This window comes from Oryx dammah, unplaced genomic scaffold, assembly GCF_014754425.2.
Source record: "Oryx dammah isolate SB20612 unplaced genomic scaffold, SCBI_Odam_1.1 HiC_scaffold_11, whole genome shotgun sequence".
Taxonomy (NCBI): Eukaryota; Metazoa; Chordata; class Mammalia; order Artiodactyla; family Bovidae; genus Oryx; species Oryx dammah.
Window position 1 is genome coordinate 17462122 of NW_024070195.1, and position 20504 is coordinate 17482625.

At 39.2% G+C, this 20504-nt stretch overlaps 1 protein-coding gene and 1 non-coding gene across 2 annotated transcripts; one reads left to right on the forward strand and one right to left on the reverse strand.

The window, feature by feature from the left end:
* Positions 1–7327: 7327 nt before the first annotated feature.
* Positions 7328–19933, forward strand: LOC120870303 (placental prolactin-related protein 3-like). The gene is made up of 5 exons (XM_040249917.1): positions 7328–7382; positions 14743–14924; positions 17093–17200; positions 18938–19117; positions 19742–19933. The coding sequence occupies exons 1-5, from the start codon at positions 7328–7330 to the stop codon at positions 19928–19930; spliced, it is 714 nt and encodes a 237-aa protein (XP_040105851.1). The 3' UTR covers positions 19931–19933.
* Positions 11256–11366, reverse strand: LOC120870656. Its single transcript, XR_005722856.1, has one exon. It is a non-coding gene; the product is annotated as a U6 spliceosomal RNA (small nuclear RNA).
* Positions 19934–20504: the final 571 nt, after the last annotated feature.

Genomic DNA, 20504 nt, shown 5'->3' on the forward strand with positions numbered 1-20504 from the left:
CTAATTTGTGCCTGATTCTTTTGCAATCCTGTGGACCGTACCCAACCAGCCTCCTCTGTCCATGGGATTTCCCTGGCATGAATACTAGAGTGGGTTGCCATTTCCTTGTCCAGGGGATCTTCACCACTCAGGAAATCGAACCCAGGTCTCCTGCATTGGCAGGTGGGTTCTTTACTGCTGAACCAGCAGTATAACTTTAATTTGTAATGGAGTCAACTTTATCCCCACAACTTTTAATGTGTGTGTTGGAGCTACCCATTTCCACATCCTACCCAGTAGAACATGCAGGAAGAGTACAGAAAATTGAAGGGAAAGAGGGGCAGACCAAAGAGCCATTGATAGACAGAATGCAAATTGGCTCATTTCACTTGTCAAGGTCTGTATACACACCTGGGTGTGGAGCATCTGTGTGCCAACTTTGTCAGGATGGGATTCTACCAGGTAAGGGTCTGCAAAAAATATGGGGCTTTTGATGTTCCAAAATTTGATCAAAGTATTAATTTTTTAAAACTCTTATGCCATGTCCCTACAACTTTAATACCAACACTCACATTTAAAATGTTAAATTTCCTACAGAAAGGAAAAGTAGTCAAAAATTACAGCTATTATGGTAACAAATAACAGAAATATCTTTTCAAATGCAACACATGAACATTTTAACAACAGCCATTTCAGATGAGACTTCTGTTGATAAGACACCCCCAGAGGTTCAAAACTCAGAGGTGGTGATAGCAAAACAAGAGCAAGTTTCTCGGTTTTTGCTATAGCTCCACAAAGGCTTTATGATCTGCAGTGTCCAGAAGAAAAACCATATTCAGCCACATGAAAAATGTCAAACCTTTCAGTGACTGGTCATCATAACACTGTCAGAGACCTTCCACACCAAAGTTAATGATATCCTTGTTAAGAGATCCTTCAGCTGCCCTGTATGTATATCTGTATGAATATATTGTGGAAAAGGCAATGGCACCCCACTCCAGTATTTTTGCCTGGAAAATGATGTCTGTGTATTTATATTATTTTGAATATTTTTATTTTAAGAAAATGAGGAGGAACGTTAAAATTCTCTTCTGATTTGAAGGTTTAGTGTGGGATTTTCACTGTTTTCACTCACATTTTACTTTGAAAAGAAGAGAATTAGGGCAACAAGATCAGTCTAAATTTTCTATCTTCAGTCACTGGAAAATGGGAACCTGAGTTTCCTTTGCATGCCAGGCTTTTATTATGTGGGGAGTGTGTGGGGGGGTATATATGTGTGTGTGTGTGTGTGTGTGTGTGTGTGTGTGTGTGATGGGCATATGTGTGCAAGCATAAGATAGCCACTGCTGTTCAAGCAGCCTGAAAAATTTCGTGCACCACCGATCTAGTCCTGACAATAGGATCCAGCTTGGAAAACAAAACTTCTCTCTCAGTGCTACCCTCAGCTTTTTGGATCTCCTTAAAAACACAAATGATACAGGGGGAGGCTTTTATTTCACACAAGCAGTTTCAACTGATAAGGTTCTTTGTCACCTCTGGGGACTAAGCACCCAGTTACAACATTTGTATGGAAGCTGACTTGTTAAATTTGCCCTCAAAGATAAAAAAAATCTATCAAACACTAGAAAGATGAGAAGCAGGGTCCAGTTAAAAGTGAGGCCAGAGACTGAGGGGCTATTCATCCATTGATAACTACTTAATTATTAATGCTTTTGCTTAGTGATATTTAAACATTGAAAAAGTCTCCATTTTGCCTTTTTCAGCAGATACTGCAGTTCTTTTTTTTTTAATTTTTCCTATGTAGACAACATATATAAATCAAATGTCATGAATAGTGACTAGCAAGCAGAGCATTTTTTGAGACAGAATTGGTAAAGAAAACTAAGATATTTAAAGTATCAGTTCAGTTCAGTTCAGTCACTCAGTGATGTCCAACTCTTTGTGACCCCATGAATGGCAGCATGCCAGGCCTCTCTGTCCAACACCAACTTCTGGAGTTCACTCAAACTCATGTCCATCGAATCAGTGATGCCATCCAGCCATCTCATCCTCTGTCGTACCCTTCTCCTCCTGCCCCCAATCCCTGCCAGCATCAAGGTCTTTTCCAATGAGTCAACTCTTCGCATGAGGTGGCCAGGTATTGGAGTTTCAGCTTTAGCATCAGTCTTTCCAATGAACACCCAGGACTGATCTCCTTTAGAATGGACTGGATGGATCGCCTTGCAGTCCAAGGGACTCTCAAGAGTCTTCTCCAACACCACAGTTCAGAAGCATCATTTCTTCGGCGCTCAGCTTTCTTCACAGTCCAACTCTCACATCCATACATGACCACTGGGAAAAACATAGCCTTGACTAGGTGGAACTTTGTTGGCAAAGTAATGTCTCCACTTTTTAATATGCTATCTAGATTGGTCATAACTTTCCTTCCAAGGACAGGGTAATTTGATATATGTATACATTATTCTGTAAATTTATTTTAATTGGAGTATAATTGCTTTACAATGTGTTGGTTTCTGCTGTACAATGACGTGAATCAACCATAAGCATACATGTATCCCCTCCCTCTTGAATCCCCCCACCACGTAGCCCATTCCACTTCTCCAGGTTGTCACAGAGCACTGGGTAAGATTTTTGTGTCACACAGCCACTTCCCACTAGCTATCTATTAATATTTTACATATGGTAATGTACTATGTTTCAAAGCTACTCTCTCAATTCAACTTGCCCTCTCCTTCCCCTGTTGTGTCCACAAACATGTTCTCTGTCTGTGTCTTTCTTCCTGCCCTGAAAATAGGTTAACTAGTGCCATTTTTCTAGATTCCATATATATGCATTAATATACAATATTTGGTTTTCTCTTTTTGATTTATTTCACTCTATATAACAGGCTGCAGGTTCATCCACCTCAGCTCAAGTGACTCAAATTCACTTCTTTTTAAGGTTAATTAAAATTCCCTTGTATAGATGTACCACACCTTCTTTATCCATTCCTCTCTCAATGCACATCTAGATTGCTCCCATGTCCTGGCTATTGTAAACACTGTTGCAATGAATTTAGGGGTACACGTGTCTTTATGAATTATGGTTTTCTCAGGCTATATGCCCAATAGTAGAATTTCTAGGACATATGGTAGTTTTGTTAGAACTTCCCTGGTGTCTCACCAGGTAAAGAAACTGCTTGCAATGCAGGTGACATAGCAGATGGTTCAATCCCTAGGTAGGGTAGCTTCTTTGGAAGAGGAAATGACAACCCACTCCAGTATACTTGCCATTTCCACCTACCCCTCTGCCATAGTGTTGACCCTCATTCACATATATATTAGAAAAGATTTTCCATTTCTATTAACTTAAGTAACTTATGAAAGCTGAGCATGGAACAATTGATACTTTGGAACTGTGGTGTTGGAGAAGACTCTTGAGAGTCCCTTGGAGTGCAAGGAATCCAACCAGTCCATTCTAAAGGAGATCAGTCCTGGGTGGTCTTTGGAAGACTTACGTTAAAGCTGAAACTCCAATACTTTGGCCACCTCATGCAAAGACTTGACTCTTTGGAAAAGACTCTGATGCTGGGAGGGATTGTGGGCAGGAGGAGAAGGGGACTACAGAGGATGAGATGGAGGGATGGCATCAGCGACTTGATGAACATGAGTTTGAGTGAACTCCGGGAGCTGGTGATGGACAGGGAGGCCTGGCATGCTGCAATTCATGGGCTCACAAAGAGTCGGACGCGACTGAGTGACTGAACTGAACTGAACTGAACATAGCTATAATCTGACATGTTTACCTTTAATTTTTTGAAGAGAATACAGGTAAGTTTCACTCCCTTAGACAGCATGAATTATACAACACAATTTAATCCATTATAATCATCATGCTATACATTAGATCCTCAGACCTTACAATTTTCATATGTTAAAATGTATAACCATTTACAAACCCGTCCCTATTTCTTCCACTGTCCAAGCTTCAGCAATCACTTTCCTACTCTGTTTCTGAGTTCCACTTTTTTTTTTTTTTTTAAGATTCCTTACAATTGAGATCATACAGTATCTTTCTTTCTCTAACTTATTTTACTAAGCATAAGGCCCTACAAATTCATCCATGCTGCCACCAATGGAAGAATTTATTTCTTTTTTAATGGCTAAATAAGATTCACACACACACATATATATATCATGTCACTTTGTTTTAATATCTTCACCTCCTGACAGATACTTAGATTGTTCCTAAATAGGTTTCTAGGCTACTGTGAATATTGATGCAATGAACATGGCAGTACAGATTTCTCTTTGAGATGATTATTTCATTTCCTTTGAATATATATGCAGAAATGAATATATATACAGACGTGGGATTAATGGGTGCATAACAGTTCTTTGTGAAATTTCATGAAAAACTTCCTGAAGGTATTCCATGGGAGTTGCACTAGTATAGATTCCTACAAATAATCCATTAGATCTCCATTTTGTACACATCCTAAATCACACTTATTTCTTACTTTTTGGTAAAAGCCATTTAAACAGGAATAGGGTACTGTATATTGTACTTTAGATTTGCACTTCCCTGATAGTGATGTTGAGCATCTTGTCATATACTTCTCAGGCATACTGTATTTCTTATTTGGGGGGAAAATCATCTATTCTGTAAAAAATAGCATGCATTTTATACTGTATTTGAATATATAAAACTCAGTTTTATGATCTTTGCTTTTTTGATATTGAGTTTTAAGCCAGCTTTTTCACTCTCCTCTTTCACCCTCATCGGAGGCTCTTTAGTTCCTTTTCATTTTCTGCCATTAAAATTGTATCATTCACATATCTGAGGTTGTTGATATTTCTCCCAGCAAACTTGCTTCCAGCTTTTAGGACTCATCCAGTCCAGCATTTCACATGACATACACTGCATATAAGTTAAATCAGCAGGGTGACAATATTCAGCCTTGATGGACTCCTTCACAAATTTTGAACCAGTTTATTGTTCTTTATCTGCTTATAACTGTTGCTTTTTGAACTGCATACAGGGTTCTCAGAAGATGGGTAGGGTTGGTCTGGTATGCCCATCTCCTTAACAATCTTTCACTTTGTTGTGATCCACACAGTTTGGTAAGGTCAATGAAGCAAATGTTTTTTCTGGAATTTCCTTCATTTCTCTATGTTCCCACATATGTTGCCAATTTGATCTCCAGTCCCTCTGCATTTTCTAAACCCAACTTGAACACTTGGAAGTTCTAGGTTCACATAATGCTGAAGCCTAACCTGGAGGATTTTGAGCATAACCTTACTAGCACTGGAGATGATTGCAATTGTTCAGTGGCTTGAACATTCTTTAATACTGCCCTTCTTGGGAAATGAGATGAGGGTTGATCTCTTCCTGTCTTTTGGCCCCTTCTGGCTTTTCCAAATTTTCTGACATATTGAGTGGAGCACTTTAATAGCATCATCTCTGAGGATTCAAAATAGCTTTGCTGGAATTCTATCACCTCCAATAGCTTTATGGGCAGCAGTGCTTCTTAAGACCCACTTGACTTCACATTCTAGAATATCTGGCTCTGAGTGAGAAACTACACCACTGTGAATATCTCGGTCATTAAGATACTTTTTTGTGTATGGTTCTTCTGTGTACTTTTTCCATCTCTTTTGGTCTATTCTGCTGTATTAAATCACAAAACACCAAAGATAGAAGTGATCTTGAGAAAAAAGAACAAATTTTGAGACTAGGGTTGCTGATTTCAAACTGTATTAGAAAGCTATATTATTCAAGACAAAATGATTTGCTTCTGGCACAAAAATAAACATGTAGATCAACAGAGCAGAACAGTGAAGCCAGAAAGGGGCACACCCATTTATTGTGGGTTAGCTCATGAAAAAGGAGCCAAGAATATTCAGTGGGGAAAGGACAAGCTTTTCTAAAATGGCCCTGGGAAACTGGAGAGTCCTGTGAAAAAATGAAACTGTGCCCCTGTCTTTTGCCATACACAAAAATCTACTAAAAAGGGATTAAAAGTTGAACATACGACTTTAAGCGATTAAACCCCTAGGAGAAAACATTGAGGTAATCTCCTTGTCATTGGTCTTTGTAATGAGTTTTTGGGTTTCACACCAAAAGCAAAGGCAACAACTGCAAAAACATACAAGTAGGATGACATAGAACTCCAAACAAAAAACATCAACAAAATCAAATGGCAATTTACAGATTGACAGAAGATATTTCCAAATCATATATTTGATAAGAGCTTATATCCAAAAATACATGAGACATACAACTCAAGGGCAAAAAAACCCAAATAATCCAAATTTTTAATGGAGTTTAAGGAAAGTAAGAGTTTCCATAAATCTAAAGATTAGACTGTAGATGAGAGACACAGCTAGGTTTTCCTTCTAGAACAAAAGCCTGTTCCTTCTTGGCATTAATTTCTTCATCTCCACTCACTTGTAGGACAATTACAGTTCAATGTGTACATTTTTCAGTCAATAGCAATCACCCCACAATGAGCTATAATATGTACTAAGAACAGCCCCATTGGGGAAAAAAACCGTAATATTTGAATACTTATTAATGAGGCATATCCAAAGGAAGGTAATTTCCAGAGTTTACCACTCCATTGTTTTCTATATTTCATTTCAAAATTGAGCTACCTAGTAAGGAAAATGAGTTAAGAGACCTGCATAATATATAGATAGAAAATCAGTTTTAAATGGGAGTATTAATGGATTATAATTTTGGGGTAATTTATTACTACTGTTGTGACTGTAATCCTTTTGATTCTCAACTGTATCAGTTAATAATTTATTATAAGTATTAATACCAACACAGGGACCCATACTACTAAAGTTATAGTGAATAGAGAAAGACATATTAGGCAAGAGGTGAAAGTATAGTAAGTCAGCAATGGTAGTAAAGTAAAGGGCAATATTGCCTTGAGAGGAAGGAAGGTTCTCAAAGTTTCTTGAAACACCAAGATCAAGCCAGATGTGAGGAATTAGCTTTATTTGTAAACCAGAAACTCTACCAGAAGAAATTTAAGTTCATAAAAAATTACAATGCTAAAACCCAAAATTTAGGCAGAGGAATAAAGTAGGGTCAGGTATATAGACATTCAAAATTCTCCATTGCTTAGTGCATCAGGCACTCAAGGACCACACTTACTGAAGTCTTTCTCTATTGCTCAACCTGCAGGTACCAGCATGGAGAAAGAGACAGCTACTCCACAGGCAGTTGAACCCTACTTTTATGGCCTCCTGGCTTTCCTTAAGAAGCATTCCATGCAGCAGATTTCCTCCAACCCATCCCATCAGGCTGACTCCACGGTCAACAGGAGTCCTCTCCCTGGGATCATTCTGCAATCCCCATGGCTCCAGCTCCCAGCTTCCGTGGACACCAGTGGACTTACAACCCTGTCCGAGGTATGAAAGGCTGCAGCATGGCTTGTCTATGTGGTTCTCACTCTGTTCAGACTGTCACAGATTAGTGAGTTCACTCCCCAACTGCTTCAAATGCCTCTCCCATCGCAGTAGACAGCAATGGATGCGGGGATCTCTCCCCTGCGCTTCAGCTCCCTCATCCCCGGGTACAGGCTGGTCCCACTTGCTCTCCTTCTTCTTTCCCCTTCCTCCTTGTCCCTTCTTTCCTTTGTCCTGCCGAGTTCCTTACGGATCCGGATATTCCCTCTTAGTGCTCAGGGAGTCCCTCCAGTGCTCACCTGGTCTTCTGTGAGAACTGCTGCATCTTTAGACGTTCTTGATTCATCTGTGGAGAGAGGTGAACCCCACTTCCACCCACCCCTCCATCATCTTGTCCACCCCAATTTGTGCATGTATTAGGAACGAGTTTCCCTTTCTATTAAGTAACATTGCCATCACGACATGTTTCTCTTTTGTTTTTGAGGAGAACACAGGTAAGTTCCACTCTCCTCAGTTCAGTCAGTCATTCAGCGGTGTCCAACTCTTTGTGACCCATAGACTGTGGCAACACAGGCTTCCCTGTCCGTAAACAACTCCCAGAGCTTTTTCAATGTCACGATTAGATCATGAAGCTCAAACTTAGATCCTCAGTTCATTTCAGTTCAGTTCATTTCAGTTGCTCAGTCGTGTCCGACTCTTTGCGACCCCATGAATCGCAGCACTCCAGGCCTCCCTGTCCATCACCAACTCCCGGAGTTCACTCAGACTCGCATCCATCGAGTCAGTGATATCATCCAGCCATCTCATCCTCAGTCGTCTCCTTCTCCTCCCACCCCCAATCCCTCCCAGCATCAAAGTCTTTTCCAAAGAGTCAACTCTTCACATGAGGTGGCCAAAGTACTGGAGTTTCAGCTTCAGCATCATTCCTTCCAAAGAAATCCCAGGGTTGATACCCTTCAGAATGGACTGGTTGGATCTCCTTGCAGTCCAAGGGACTCCCAAAAGTCTTCTCCAACACCACAGTTCAAAAGCATCAATTCTTAGGCATTCAGCCTTGTTCACAGTCCAACTCTCACATCCATACATGAATAAAGGAAAAACCATAGCCTTGACTAGAGGGACCTTAGTCAGCAAAGTAATGTCTCTGCTTTTGAATATGCTATCTAGGTTGGCCATAACTTTTCTTCCAAGGAGTGTCTTTTAATTTCATGGCTGCAATCACCATCTGCAGTGATTTTGGAGCCCCCAAAAATAAAGTCTGAAACTGTTTCCACTGTTTCTCCATCTATTTCCCATGGAGTGATGGGACCGGATGCCATGATCTTCGTTTTCTGAATTTTGAGCTTTAGGCCAACTTTTTCACTGTCCTCTTTCACTTTCATCAAGAAGCTTTTTAGTTCCTCTTCACTTTCTGCCATAAGGGTGGTGTCATCTACATATCTGAGGTTATTGATATTTCTCCTGGCAAACTTGATTCTAGCTTCAGATCTTATTAATTTTTTATATATGAAAATATGTAACTTTTAAAAATCCAACATAGAGGCACATAGTACTCAAGTTACAGTAGACTGAGAATGACAAAGCTTATGAGGCAGGAAGTGAAATCACAGAATATTAACAATGGTATCAAAATAAGGGGCAGTATTGCCTAGAAAGAAAGCAGAATTCTCTAATTTTTGGAGACAGCACGAACAAGCCAGATAGGAGCCAACCATCTTAAACTGTATACCAGAAACTGCACCAGAAGGAAATTAAAATTCATAAAATTATGCTGATGCTAAACCCCAACATCCAGACATAAGAGAATAGGGTAGGGTTTATGTAGATGCTGCACTTATGTTTCTGTGAAAGTGCTACACTCAATATGCCAACAAATTTGGAAAACTCAGCAGTGGCCCCAGGACTGGAAAAGGTCACTTTTCATTCCAATCCCAAAGAAAGGCAATGCCAAAGAATGCTCAAACTACCACACAGTTGCACTCATCTCACATGCTAGTAAAGTAATGCTCAAAATTTTCCAAGCCAGGCTTCAGCAATACATGAACCGTGAACTTCCTGATGTTCAAGCTGGTTTTAGAAAAGGCAGAGAAACCAGAGATCCAATTGCCAACATCCGCTGGATCATGGAAAAAGCAAGAGAGTTCCAGAAAAACATCTATTTCTGCTTTATTGACTATGTCAAAGCCTTTGACTGTGTGGATCACAATAAACTGTAGAAAATTCTGAAAGAGATAGGAATATCAGAACACCTGACTCGCCTCTTGAGAAATTTGTATGCAAGTCAGGAAGCAACAGTTAGAACTGGACATAGAACAACAGACTGGTTCCAAATAGGAGAAATAGTACATCAAGGCTGTATATTGTCACCCTGCTCATTTAACTTATAGGCAGAGTACATCATGAGAAACACTGGACTGGAAGAAACACAAGCTGGAATCAAGATTGCCAGGAGAAATATCAATAACCTCAGATATGGAGATGACAGCACCCTTATGAGAGAAAGTGAAGAGGAACTCAAAAGCCTCTTGATGAAAGTAAAAGAGGAGAATGAAAAAGTTGGCTTAAAGCTCAACATTCAGAAAATGAAGATCATGGCATCTGGTCCCATCACTTCATGGGAAATAGATGTGGAAAGAGTGGAAACAGTGTCAGACTTTATTTTTGGGGGCTCCAAAATCACTGCAGATGGTGATTGCAGCCATGAAATTAAAAGACACTTACTCCTTGGAAGAAAACTTATGACCATCCTAGATAGCATATTCAAAAGCAGAGACATTACTTTGCTGACTAAGGTCCGTCTAGTCAAGGCTATGGTTTTTCCTTTATTCATGTATGGATGTGAGAGTTGGACTGTGAACAAGGCTGAATGCCTAAGAATTGATGCTTTTGAACTCTGGTGTTGGAGAAGACTCTTGAGAGTCCCTTGGACTGCAAGGAGATCCAACCAGTCCATTCTGAAGGAGATCAGCCCTGGGATTTCTTTGGAAGGAATGATGCTGAAGCTGAAACTCCAGTACTTTGGCCACCTCATGTGAAGAGTTGACTCATTGGAAAAGACTTTGATGCTGGGAGGGATTGGGGGCAGGAGAAGAAGGGGATGACAGAGGATGAGGTGGCTGGATGGCATCCCTGACTCGATGGATGTGAGTCTGAGTGAACTCTGGGAGTTGGTGCTGGAGAGGGAGGCCTGGCGTGCTGCTCTTCATGGGGTCGCGAAGAGTCTAACACGACTGAGCGACTGAACTGACTGAACTGAATTGAACTATGTAGATGCTGAAAACTACTCAGAGAGGTAGACATGGAAGCAAATACACTAACGAGCATCAGAAAAACCAAAGCACAAGAGGGTCGGAAAATAAATTGTAAAGGGATTTGGTAGTCTGGGTCAAAAGAATAAGAGAATCAAATTAGAAAACTAAAATATAAAAATTTGTGATGTGATAGACCCAGAAAACGCTCAGGAGAGAAAATTTCGGCCTTAGTGACCAGCGAACAGAAACCTCCAGCATCAGGAACAAAAACCCTGGGCAGGACTCACAACTGCGCTTCTGGAAACAGGTTCAGTTTCAAAGTTTGGGCACTATACCACCTAAAAGCGAACACAGAAAATGATTATAGCTTGCTATGACACCTAATCACAGACAGTAGTGTTTCTTAGTTTACTTTTCTCATTTAACTATAAAGTTAATGAATCACTCAGTTCTGTTCTGTTTTAATAATTGAATTTCTTGATGTTTAATTGAAGCATAATTGCTTTACAATACTTTACTGCTTTTGGCCAAACATCAACTTGAATCAGCCATAGGTATACCTATGTTCCCTTTCTTTAACCTCCTTGCCACCTTCCTCCAATCTCAGCCCTCGAAGTTGTTACAGAAAAATATGGAAGACTTCACAGATGTGTGTGTCATCCTTGGGCAGGGGCCATGCTGATCTTCTCAGTATTATTCCAATTATTTAATATATGTGATATCAAAGCAAACACACGAATAACATTTTAACAGAAAAAAAAATCATATAGTTAGTTATCTACCAATAAATGATTAATTACATTAGGAATTAGGGTATTCTGCTATATTTACTCAGGGAAGGCAATGGTACTCCATTCCAGTACTCTTGCCTGGAAAATCCCATGGTCGGAGGAGCCTGGTAGGCTGCAGTCCATAGGGTGACAATGAGTCAGACAAGACTGGACGACTTCGCTTTCACTTTCATGCATTGGAGAAGGAAATGGCAACCTACTGCAGTGTTCTTTCCTGGAGAATCCCAGGGGCAACGGAGCCTGGTGGACTGCCGTCTATGGGGTCACACAGAGTCAGACACAACTGAAGCAACTTAGCAGCAGCAGCAGCAGCAGCAGCTAAATTTACTGCCTCTTATAAAATAGAATTTTATAAGGTCCAAAGTTCCATGAAGGAATTAAGCATATATTTAGCATAACATATGTATACTTACACAGAAATATATGCACACAATTATGTCTATGTATACAAGCTATTATTCTCCTTGCCTGTCACAATAAACTCTTTAGTTGATGAGAGATATAGTCCCAAATTACTCCAACTTATATGTCTTCCTTTTGAGAACCACCTCTTTTATTTCCATCACCTAATTTTAAATGACTATTTTATTCTTATATTCCTTCCCCTTTTAAACTAACTAAGAGCAGAGAAAACCTCGTAAATGCTGATATCTTATCCTTAATTAAATTACCACTCTTCTGGTAAATTGGAAAAAGAATCATCTTCAGGTCTCATTCAAGAGGATAAAATCTCTATTTTATCGGTTCTCTTGTTCATACTCAATTCTTGCTCACTTCCGTCTTAAATTCTGCTTACTTACAAAGGATGGACAGGAAGAGTAATATTAAAATCAAGCATGGAAGAATCTATGATTTTATGCTTCTGCTGGCCAAAGGTAGGGCCAGGAATAATTTCTGAAATATTGCAATACATCATGGAAGCATGAAGGTCTAGTTCTCCTATCAAAGAGGACATGTTGGGAAATGGTTCAAAAACTAAGCCCCATTCATCTGCTGATGGACATCTAGGTTGTTTCCATGTCCTGGCTATTATAAACAATGCTGTGATGAACATTGGGGTACATGTGTCTCTTTCAATTCTGGTTTCCTCAGTGTGTATGCCCAGTAGTGGGATTGCTGGGTCATAAGGTAGTTCTATTTGCAATTTTTTAAGGAATCTCCACACTGTTCTCCATAGTGGCTGTACTAGTTTGCATTCCCACCAACAGTGTAGGAGGGTTCCCTTCTCTCCACACCCTCTCCAGCATTTATTGCTTGCAGATTTTTGGATCGCAGACATTCTGACTGGTGTGAAGTGGTACCTCATTGTGGCTTTGATTTGCATTTCTCTAATAATGAGTCATGTTGAGCATCTTTTCATGTGTTTGTTAGCATCCGTATGTCTTCTTTGGAGAAATGTCTATTTAGTTCTTTGGCCCATTTTTTGATTGGGTTGTTTATTTTTCTGGAATTGAGCTGCAGGAGTTGCTTGTATATTTTTGAGATTAGTTGTTTGTCAGTTGCTTCATGTCCATCAGCAGATGAATGGATGAGAAAGCTGTGGTACATATACACAATGGAGTATTACTCAGCCGTTAAAAAGAATACATTTGAATCAGTTCTGATGAGATGGATGAAACTGGAGCCGATTATACAGAGTGAAGTAAGCCAGAAAGAAAAACACCAATACAGTATACTAACACATATATATGGAATTTAGAAAGATGGCAATGATGACCCTGTATGCAGGACAGCAAAAAAGACACAGATGTGTATAACGGACTTTTGGACTCAGTGGGAGAGGGAGAGGGTGAGATGACTTGGGAGAATGGTATTGAAACATGTATAATATCATGTAAGAATCGAATTGCCAGTCTATGTCCGATGCAGGATATGGCACGCTTGGGGCTGGTATGCAGGGATGACCCAGAGAGATGTTGTGGGGAGGGGGGTTGGGAGGGGGGTTCAGGTTTGGGAATGCATGTACACCCGTGGTGGATTCATGTCAATGTATGGCAAAACCAATACAGAATTGTAAAGTAAAATAAAAAATAAATAAATTTTAAAAATAAATAAATAAATAAATAAATAAATAAAAAACTAAGCCCCATGGGTTGTCAGGATGTACTCCTGACCAGACAGATAAATTTTTAAAAAGTCAAAGTCAGGAAAGGGCAGGCCTTGTTCGCAAAGCCAATGACGTTATCTTGGGTGCTGACCAGGTAATATTCTTCTATTAAATCTGGAGATTTATTTGCTGTTTTCTTGAAGAAACAAACGAAACAAGAAGATTAAAGATGAATAAAAGTAGAAGAGCTATCGCGGTGCCTAGAAGAAAGGCTAGCCAGCAGAACCAGGCCCCCACACTGATAATTGTCAGAGACTGTAACAGTGAGTGTTTTATATACAGAGGAGAAAAAGTGGATAAAACCAATGTTCTAGGGTCACTTTGTTTTGCAGTCAAAGACAAAATATTTTTCTCTTTCAGCACAGTCATCAAGTTCCTGATGTGGTCACGGTTACACACATACAGACCGAGGGCCCACAGCCATGTGTGATGTGACATCAGGAAGTGAACAGATGAGTGTACTGGAGCCCAGTCACCTGCATCTGCTAATAATGGGACCTGGGGAAAATTACTTGCCCTCTCCAGGTCATTGCATCTTCATTAACATAACTTGATGATCATAGTGAAGATTAAGGTTATCTCACAGGGTTACAGTGAAACACAAATTTTAAGATGTTCTAAAGCTTTTGGGAAAGTATCAAAGACATGCATGGGGTTACTAAGGTGAGTCAGCAGATCCAAAGTACAGTATCTTTTTTCTCTTAGTATTCTCTTTTTAGTCAATAGTAGCGATCAGTCAGTCATGTGTTTCCTCTTACCACAGGGTGATGGTAAACCACACAGATCAACTGGACTTTTCTTGTCATTTCAGTGTCTAAAATTCAAGCATTAGTCAATGTAGAGTGAAAAAATTACAAACTCCTAGAGGGCCTTGCTGCCAGAGTCTGCAGAGTCCCAACATTAAACTGTCTTAAAAGAATGGCCTAAACACTCTGGCTCAGAATTAAGTTCTAAATGTTTGCAGAGCACAGAAGTACTTCTCAGCAATACAAAATTAAGGGAGTATCCTACTTTTCCAACTATCTATTTGTGCAAATATAATCATGCATGTAAATTTACACGGAAGGCCCTCCTTCTTCCCCATCCCAGCTACTACAGCAAGCACCACTCCTGCTCAGAGGAACAGGGAAAGAGAAGGCTTCCCACCTCAGGATGGATTTGACAATCTCAGGTGACTAGATCATCTCAGAATGGCTCATGTTTAATTTAAATAGGGTCCTGCCTGCTGCTGCTGCTGGTCATGTCTAATCTGCTCCTGTGGCAAGGCAAAACATGCCCGATCTGCTGTCCTGATGTGTTTGACATCCCCCTGGAATCACTTAGAAACCTGTTTCTCAACGCCACCATACTGTCCCATGATATCGCTAACCATTCCAACATAATGTTCAATGACTTTGTAAGTACTGTGGTGATGATGGTGGTTTCGTTGCTAAATCGTGTCTGATTCTTGCGACCCCATGGACTGTAGCTGGCCAGGCTCCCAAATGGAACCTTCACGTAAGAGACACCTATACTGTCCTTTCAACAAGAAGGCTGCATCAGCCAAACTTCATATAACACAGACTCTAGGTCAAAGAGACCATCAGCTCCTAAGATGTGGAAATCAAAGAAAGGATCAGTTTTGTGAAATCTCAAAGATTCCTAAGAAGTGCAATAACTTTTTCAATTTCCTTTCATTCATTTTCTTTTGTAAATTTCCAAAATAAATGATTTTGTATTTGTCAGCCAAGAATGCCATAAAAGAATACAATAGACTCAGTGGAATAAACAACAGAAATCTATTTTAACAGTGGAATAAACAACAGAAATAATTCTCAAAGTTCTGGGGGCTAGAAGTCCCAGATAAGGGTGCCAGCAAGGTGAAATTCTGGTAAGAATTATTTCTTCCCAGGCTGGATTCCCCATGCATCCTCACACAGGGTGATGGGTGGGGAAGAGAGAGAGAATAAAAGACACAGAGACACAGAGAGAATTCTCTGTTGTTTCGCTTCATGAAGACACTAAACCTATTGGATGAGTGTTCCACCCTAAGAGCTCATTTAACCTTAATGGGCTTCACTGGTGGCTCAGATGGTAAAGAATCTGCCTGCAATGTGAGAGACTTAGGTTCTATCCCTGGGTCTGGAAGATTCCCTGGAGAAGGGAATGGCAAGCCACTCCAGTATTCTTGCCTGAGTAATCCCATGGACAGAGGAGTCTGGTGGGCTACAGTCTAGGGGATCTCAAAATGTCGGAACCCATTTCAAAACACAGTACTTTGGCAGTTAGGGCTCAAACACATGAATTTGAAGAACAGAGATTCAGTCCACAATACTACCTGACATAAAGCACTTTAAGGTGGAACTGGGGAAAGGGAAGCATGTTGATTTTCTTGTCCTTCAATGTCTCTCTGGGCTTTCTTCTCCAGACTCAGAGTAAATAGCCAATAAATGAGAACTGCTCTGCAGTGAACTGAGTGGACGGAACACGTTAAACAAAGCTGAAATCCATTCACAAAAACAAATATTGGTAGTTTTTTTAATGCTACAAATTATTGTTTTAAGATTTGCAGTGAATAGTTTTTGAGCTACAATAGAAGGAGTGTTTACAGTTGGAAACAATTGGTCTCTTTCTGATGAAGGTATTTGAAAGTTTTATATTAATGCTTTTAGGTCAATCAAGGAGCACACAGTAGAGCAGACAGCTAATAAAATGCAGTGCTAAAGGATTCTATTAAATTCACGTAGTTCTTTTACTCACTAGTTTTGCTTCATCTTCCATTTTTGACTGTCCAGTTTTTTTGCAACTCTTCCAAGTAATCTCTCTAAATGTTCATAGCTTTCACTACACATTAGCTTTTCTCTATCAATGTGTTAGCTAGATTTTTTTACTTTTATTATTCTCAGTCCATTGTTTAGTATTTCCTATAACTTTTTGCCATGTTTTTATGACATACAATTTTGCCACCATAAACAACACTGTACTCTGCACCTGGGAAGAACACTAAGGTTTTTGGTGTGTGGATTCAGAGAAAATTAAAAGTCATAACTGTATAACTCTTTGTAAGGGAATATATTGGCTTTAACCCACAGTAAACAAGAGATTAAATGGTTAAATATAGATGCATGCATGCACTCTAATTCACTTCAGTTGTGTCCAACTCTTTGCAACCCTACTGACTGTAGCCCAAGGGGCTTCTCTGTCCATAGGATTCACCAGGCAAGAATACTGGAGTATGCTGCTGTACCCTCTTGCAAGGGATGCTCCTCACCTAGGGATCAAACCTGAGTCTTCTTATATGTCTTGCATTGGCAGGAATGTTCTTTACCACTACGTCCCCTGGGAAATACTAAAAAATAAAAAGAAAAGAGAATAATAAAATAGTGAAAGGAAAAGTTAGAAAAGTTATATGTAAAATCATTTTTATAGAGACAATGTATAGAAAAATAGGAAAAGAATGACTTTCAAATTTTGTGTTGCTCCCTGTTAAAAAAATTGCATGAATGTCAAACATGTTAATGTTCCTGTAATGGGTTCATCTACTGAATGCCCAGCAACCCTAACTAATTGCCTGATCACTTTCAGCATGAAAAATATGTCCGGGGCAAACCGTACTATATCGATGTGCCCTACAGCTGCCATACTGATATCATCCCTACTCCTGAAGAAAGAGAAAACGCCCTCAAGTTGACCGTGAGTCTTTCACCTGGATTTTTCACCAGATCAAATGAAACAGTATGTAGGTTACCAGGCTTCAGATTATTAGAGGTAATGGTAAAGGTACATGCAGGAAAAGGTGGAGGAATGGTAAGAAATTTAAAAGAAATTATATTGTGCATTTGATGAAGCATGAGCAAAATCAAGGGATGACTAAAGATCTGCAGTAGCAAAATAAATAACGGATCTATAAAATGTCCATGCAGACAAGTTTAGTTCAACCAATGCATTAGACACTATTCTGTATGAAAACAGAAATGAATGGTAACTACCATGTGTAAAATATAAGACTGAAAAATTCATGAATATGTAAGAAACACACCCCAGTTTTGAGTACTCCCTGTTACTACTGACTCCTAAGTGGGAGTCCTATACCACACCACCCGAGCCACCGCGTCTGCCTTTCAAGGCTCTCAATTCTGCTTCTACTTCTCTGACACCTCCTTCATTTGTCATTCTCAATGGCTCTTCTGTCACCTTTTGTTCTTAATTTGTAAGTCTCTCCCACAACAGCCTATAAACATTGTTTTGCTTCTCATGGCCACAATTGCCTCTGTTCTGAGGATAACACTGTTTACATATCAAGCCTCAATCATTTATGGAAGCTCCAAATTTTCACAGTTATAATCTCTTTTTTCTGATTTTCTGCCTTATCCTTCATCCTAACGTTATTTAAAATATTTTCACATGCATCCCCCCTTAAAATACTATCTTCTCTCTCTACAACTTTCTTAATGATACCAGCATTATTTTCCACTGTTAAGCTCCTTAATAATGAGGATAATCAAGTAAAGGAAAAGGTCAAAGAGGAAGAAGAGGAGGGGTTTTTCAATAAGCTTAAATTTAAAGTTTATTGAGAGTTGCTACATGGCCTCACATTTTACTCAGCACTTTATGTGCATTACTATATTTAATCCTACTCAGTTCTTTGTTCTTAAGCACTAAAACAGTTCATGGTTGTAAAGAAATCAAGCATATTAACTAGAGATCTTCAGCCCCTGGGATTTTCATGCTGAATTCTGGTAATAGTAGTGAACTAGGGGGGAAACCCTCCATTGTGAATCCCACTGATGCTGTTACTAAAGACAATGCTGTGCCATTTTCTGCTTGGACACATGTCAACAAAACGGACACTTCTGATATCAGCAGGGGGCTGGTGTTGGGATCAGCTGAGGAGAGAAGCCTGTTTAGGAATGTTATATCTTCTTCCTTGTCTCTTTGTTGTAATATCATAAAAAATTACCTATCAAAAATCAATACGAATGACTCGTCTGAGTCATTAATATGAATGAATCACTGGGTGTCAATGATGTGGGCACAGGCGGAATCCCTCTTTCCTGGGTTAGGCACTGCAGGCACATACTGACTTGCAAAAAAATACTTAGATTTCTCTCACGAAAATACACAACATAAAAGAATTCACTGAGTGGTCGTAGAATTTCAGAGGAAAGAACAAAATTCTTCATGTTATAAATTAGAATGCATCAGAAGAATTAGTTCCTAACATAACCTAAATTTTTAATAATTCAGCAAACTGTGAACTAATAGCTTACAGTTTATAGTTTTGCAACTCTTACTACCTTCAAATATCTCTGCATACACATAGAAAAAAACAAAAGTTTTTTAGGTCAGCTGCTCTGAGCAAAGATCACATGTTACCAAAACCACTGAATTATGATTATTTTAATGAGACCATTTCTTCCGGTTGCTTAGAATGAAGACCTTGGTCAGTTTATACTTGTATTACTGTACTCCTGGAATAGACCTCTGAATCATCTACTCACAGAGCAGCGGATTATGAAAGAAGTCTCACATACTATCCTATCAAATGCCAGAGAGAATATGAAAAAAGTACAAGAACTTCAAGCATTCATAGAGAGGCAATTCAGCCACGTGAGTGTCCTGCAAAGGGCTTTCTTGCTTTGTTCATGAATGAAAGAGGTGACCTTTGTAATGAGTAAGGTGTTTGGAAATATCTCATTTTGTAAGAAAAAGATTCATGACTTCTATATGCTAGACTGCTGCTATATAAACCAGGAGCCAAGTCATTCATAGTGGTAGACTATACTGTAAAGAATCAGAATTTCACTGCAATTTTTACATGTGCAGCCTTCCCTGCATTGCACACAATTCCGCCAAAAGCTTGCCTCTTCTTGGGCACCGGTGGTTGAAATATTTTCAAGAGTAAGAGAACTAGAGAACAGAATTTCCAAGATGAGCATTTTCTTCAAAGTAACCCAGGATATCTGCTATTGAAATTCCACTTGTCTTCTTTCTCTGTTAATCAAAGAATGAGAGTGGGAAGGAAAAAAAGAGAAAATTAAAACTAAACTTGAGTTATGTTTCTAAATTTTAGATTTCTCTTAGTTTTCTCATAGACTGGCTCCGAAATCCATATCCAGAGAGTTTATATTCGTATGTCTTCCCCGAATCTTATTGTGATAATTAGAAACAAAGAAAAAAAAAAAGCAAATACTAATAAAACACATAAGAAGTCATTATCTTTTGGGTATTCAGATTATTTTTCCAGTAAGGCGGCTGACTGAGGATCGCATATTCTGGTCAGAACTCCCATCCCTGGTGTCCAGCGATGAAGATATTCGTCATTCTGCATTTTATAAACTGTTCAAGTGCCTGCAGAGGGATTCACAGAAAGTTGACATTTATACCGAGATCCTGTTGTGCCGAACCAACAACTCGTGCTAAACCCACATCCATCGAATCCATCTCTGAGGTGGTTATAATGATCTATCCCATAGCAAGCTTCTTTAAAATTTATAGCTTTTTAGTGCATGCTCTGTGAAATTGTTCTCCTCTTAAAAAAATAAACACAGACTCTGTAGAGATGTCAAAATCTAAGAGGGTAATTTCTTAACATTTTTTATCTTCATTTAATAGAAAATCAAAAGAAAATCCACCCCTACATTGAGAGAATGAAGCTCCTATTAAAATTAGTCACAAATAGCAGAAGCTGGCATTACAAAGAAAACCGTTAAGATATTACATAAGAATCACAGCAAATTATTCTGGGTCAACTTATTAGAATCAAAGTATTAGATAATTGTTCATGGTTCTGGTCATGCTACCAAGAAGACTGAATTCTCAGAATTTTTATGAAACCCAGCCATGACCAGTCAACCAACTATCACAGTGTTACACCATACAATACAAATGCTTTACAACTTCATATAAATAGCATGAGGTATACTGAACTGTCTAAAGATTGTTAGGATGTTGTCTTAGTCCTTCTGGGTTGCTAAAACAAAATACCACAGGCTTA

Coding starts and splice junctions, on each gene's coding strand:
- LOC120870303 (XM_040249917.1), top strand. CDS start 7,328: ATGGCTCCAGCTCCCAGCTTCCGTGGACACCAGTGGACTTACAACCCT. Junction 7,383..14,742: donor GACTTACAACCCTGTCCGAG/GTATGAAAGGCT, acceptor TAATTTAAATAG/GGTCCTGCCTGCTGCTGCTG. Junction 17,201..18,937: donor AAAACGCCCTCAAGTTGACC/GTGAGTCTTTCA, acceptor CCGGTTGCTTAG/AATGAAGACCTTGGTCAGTT.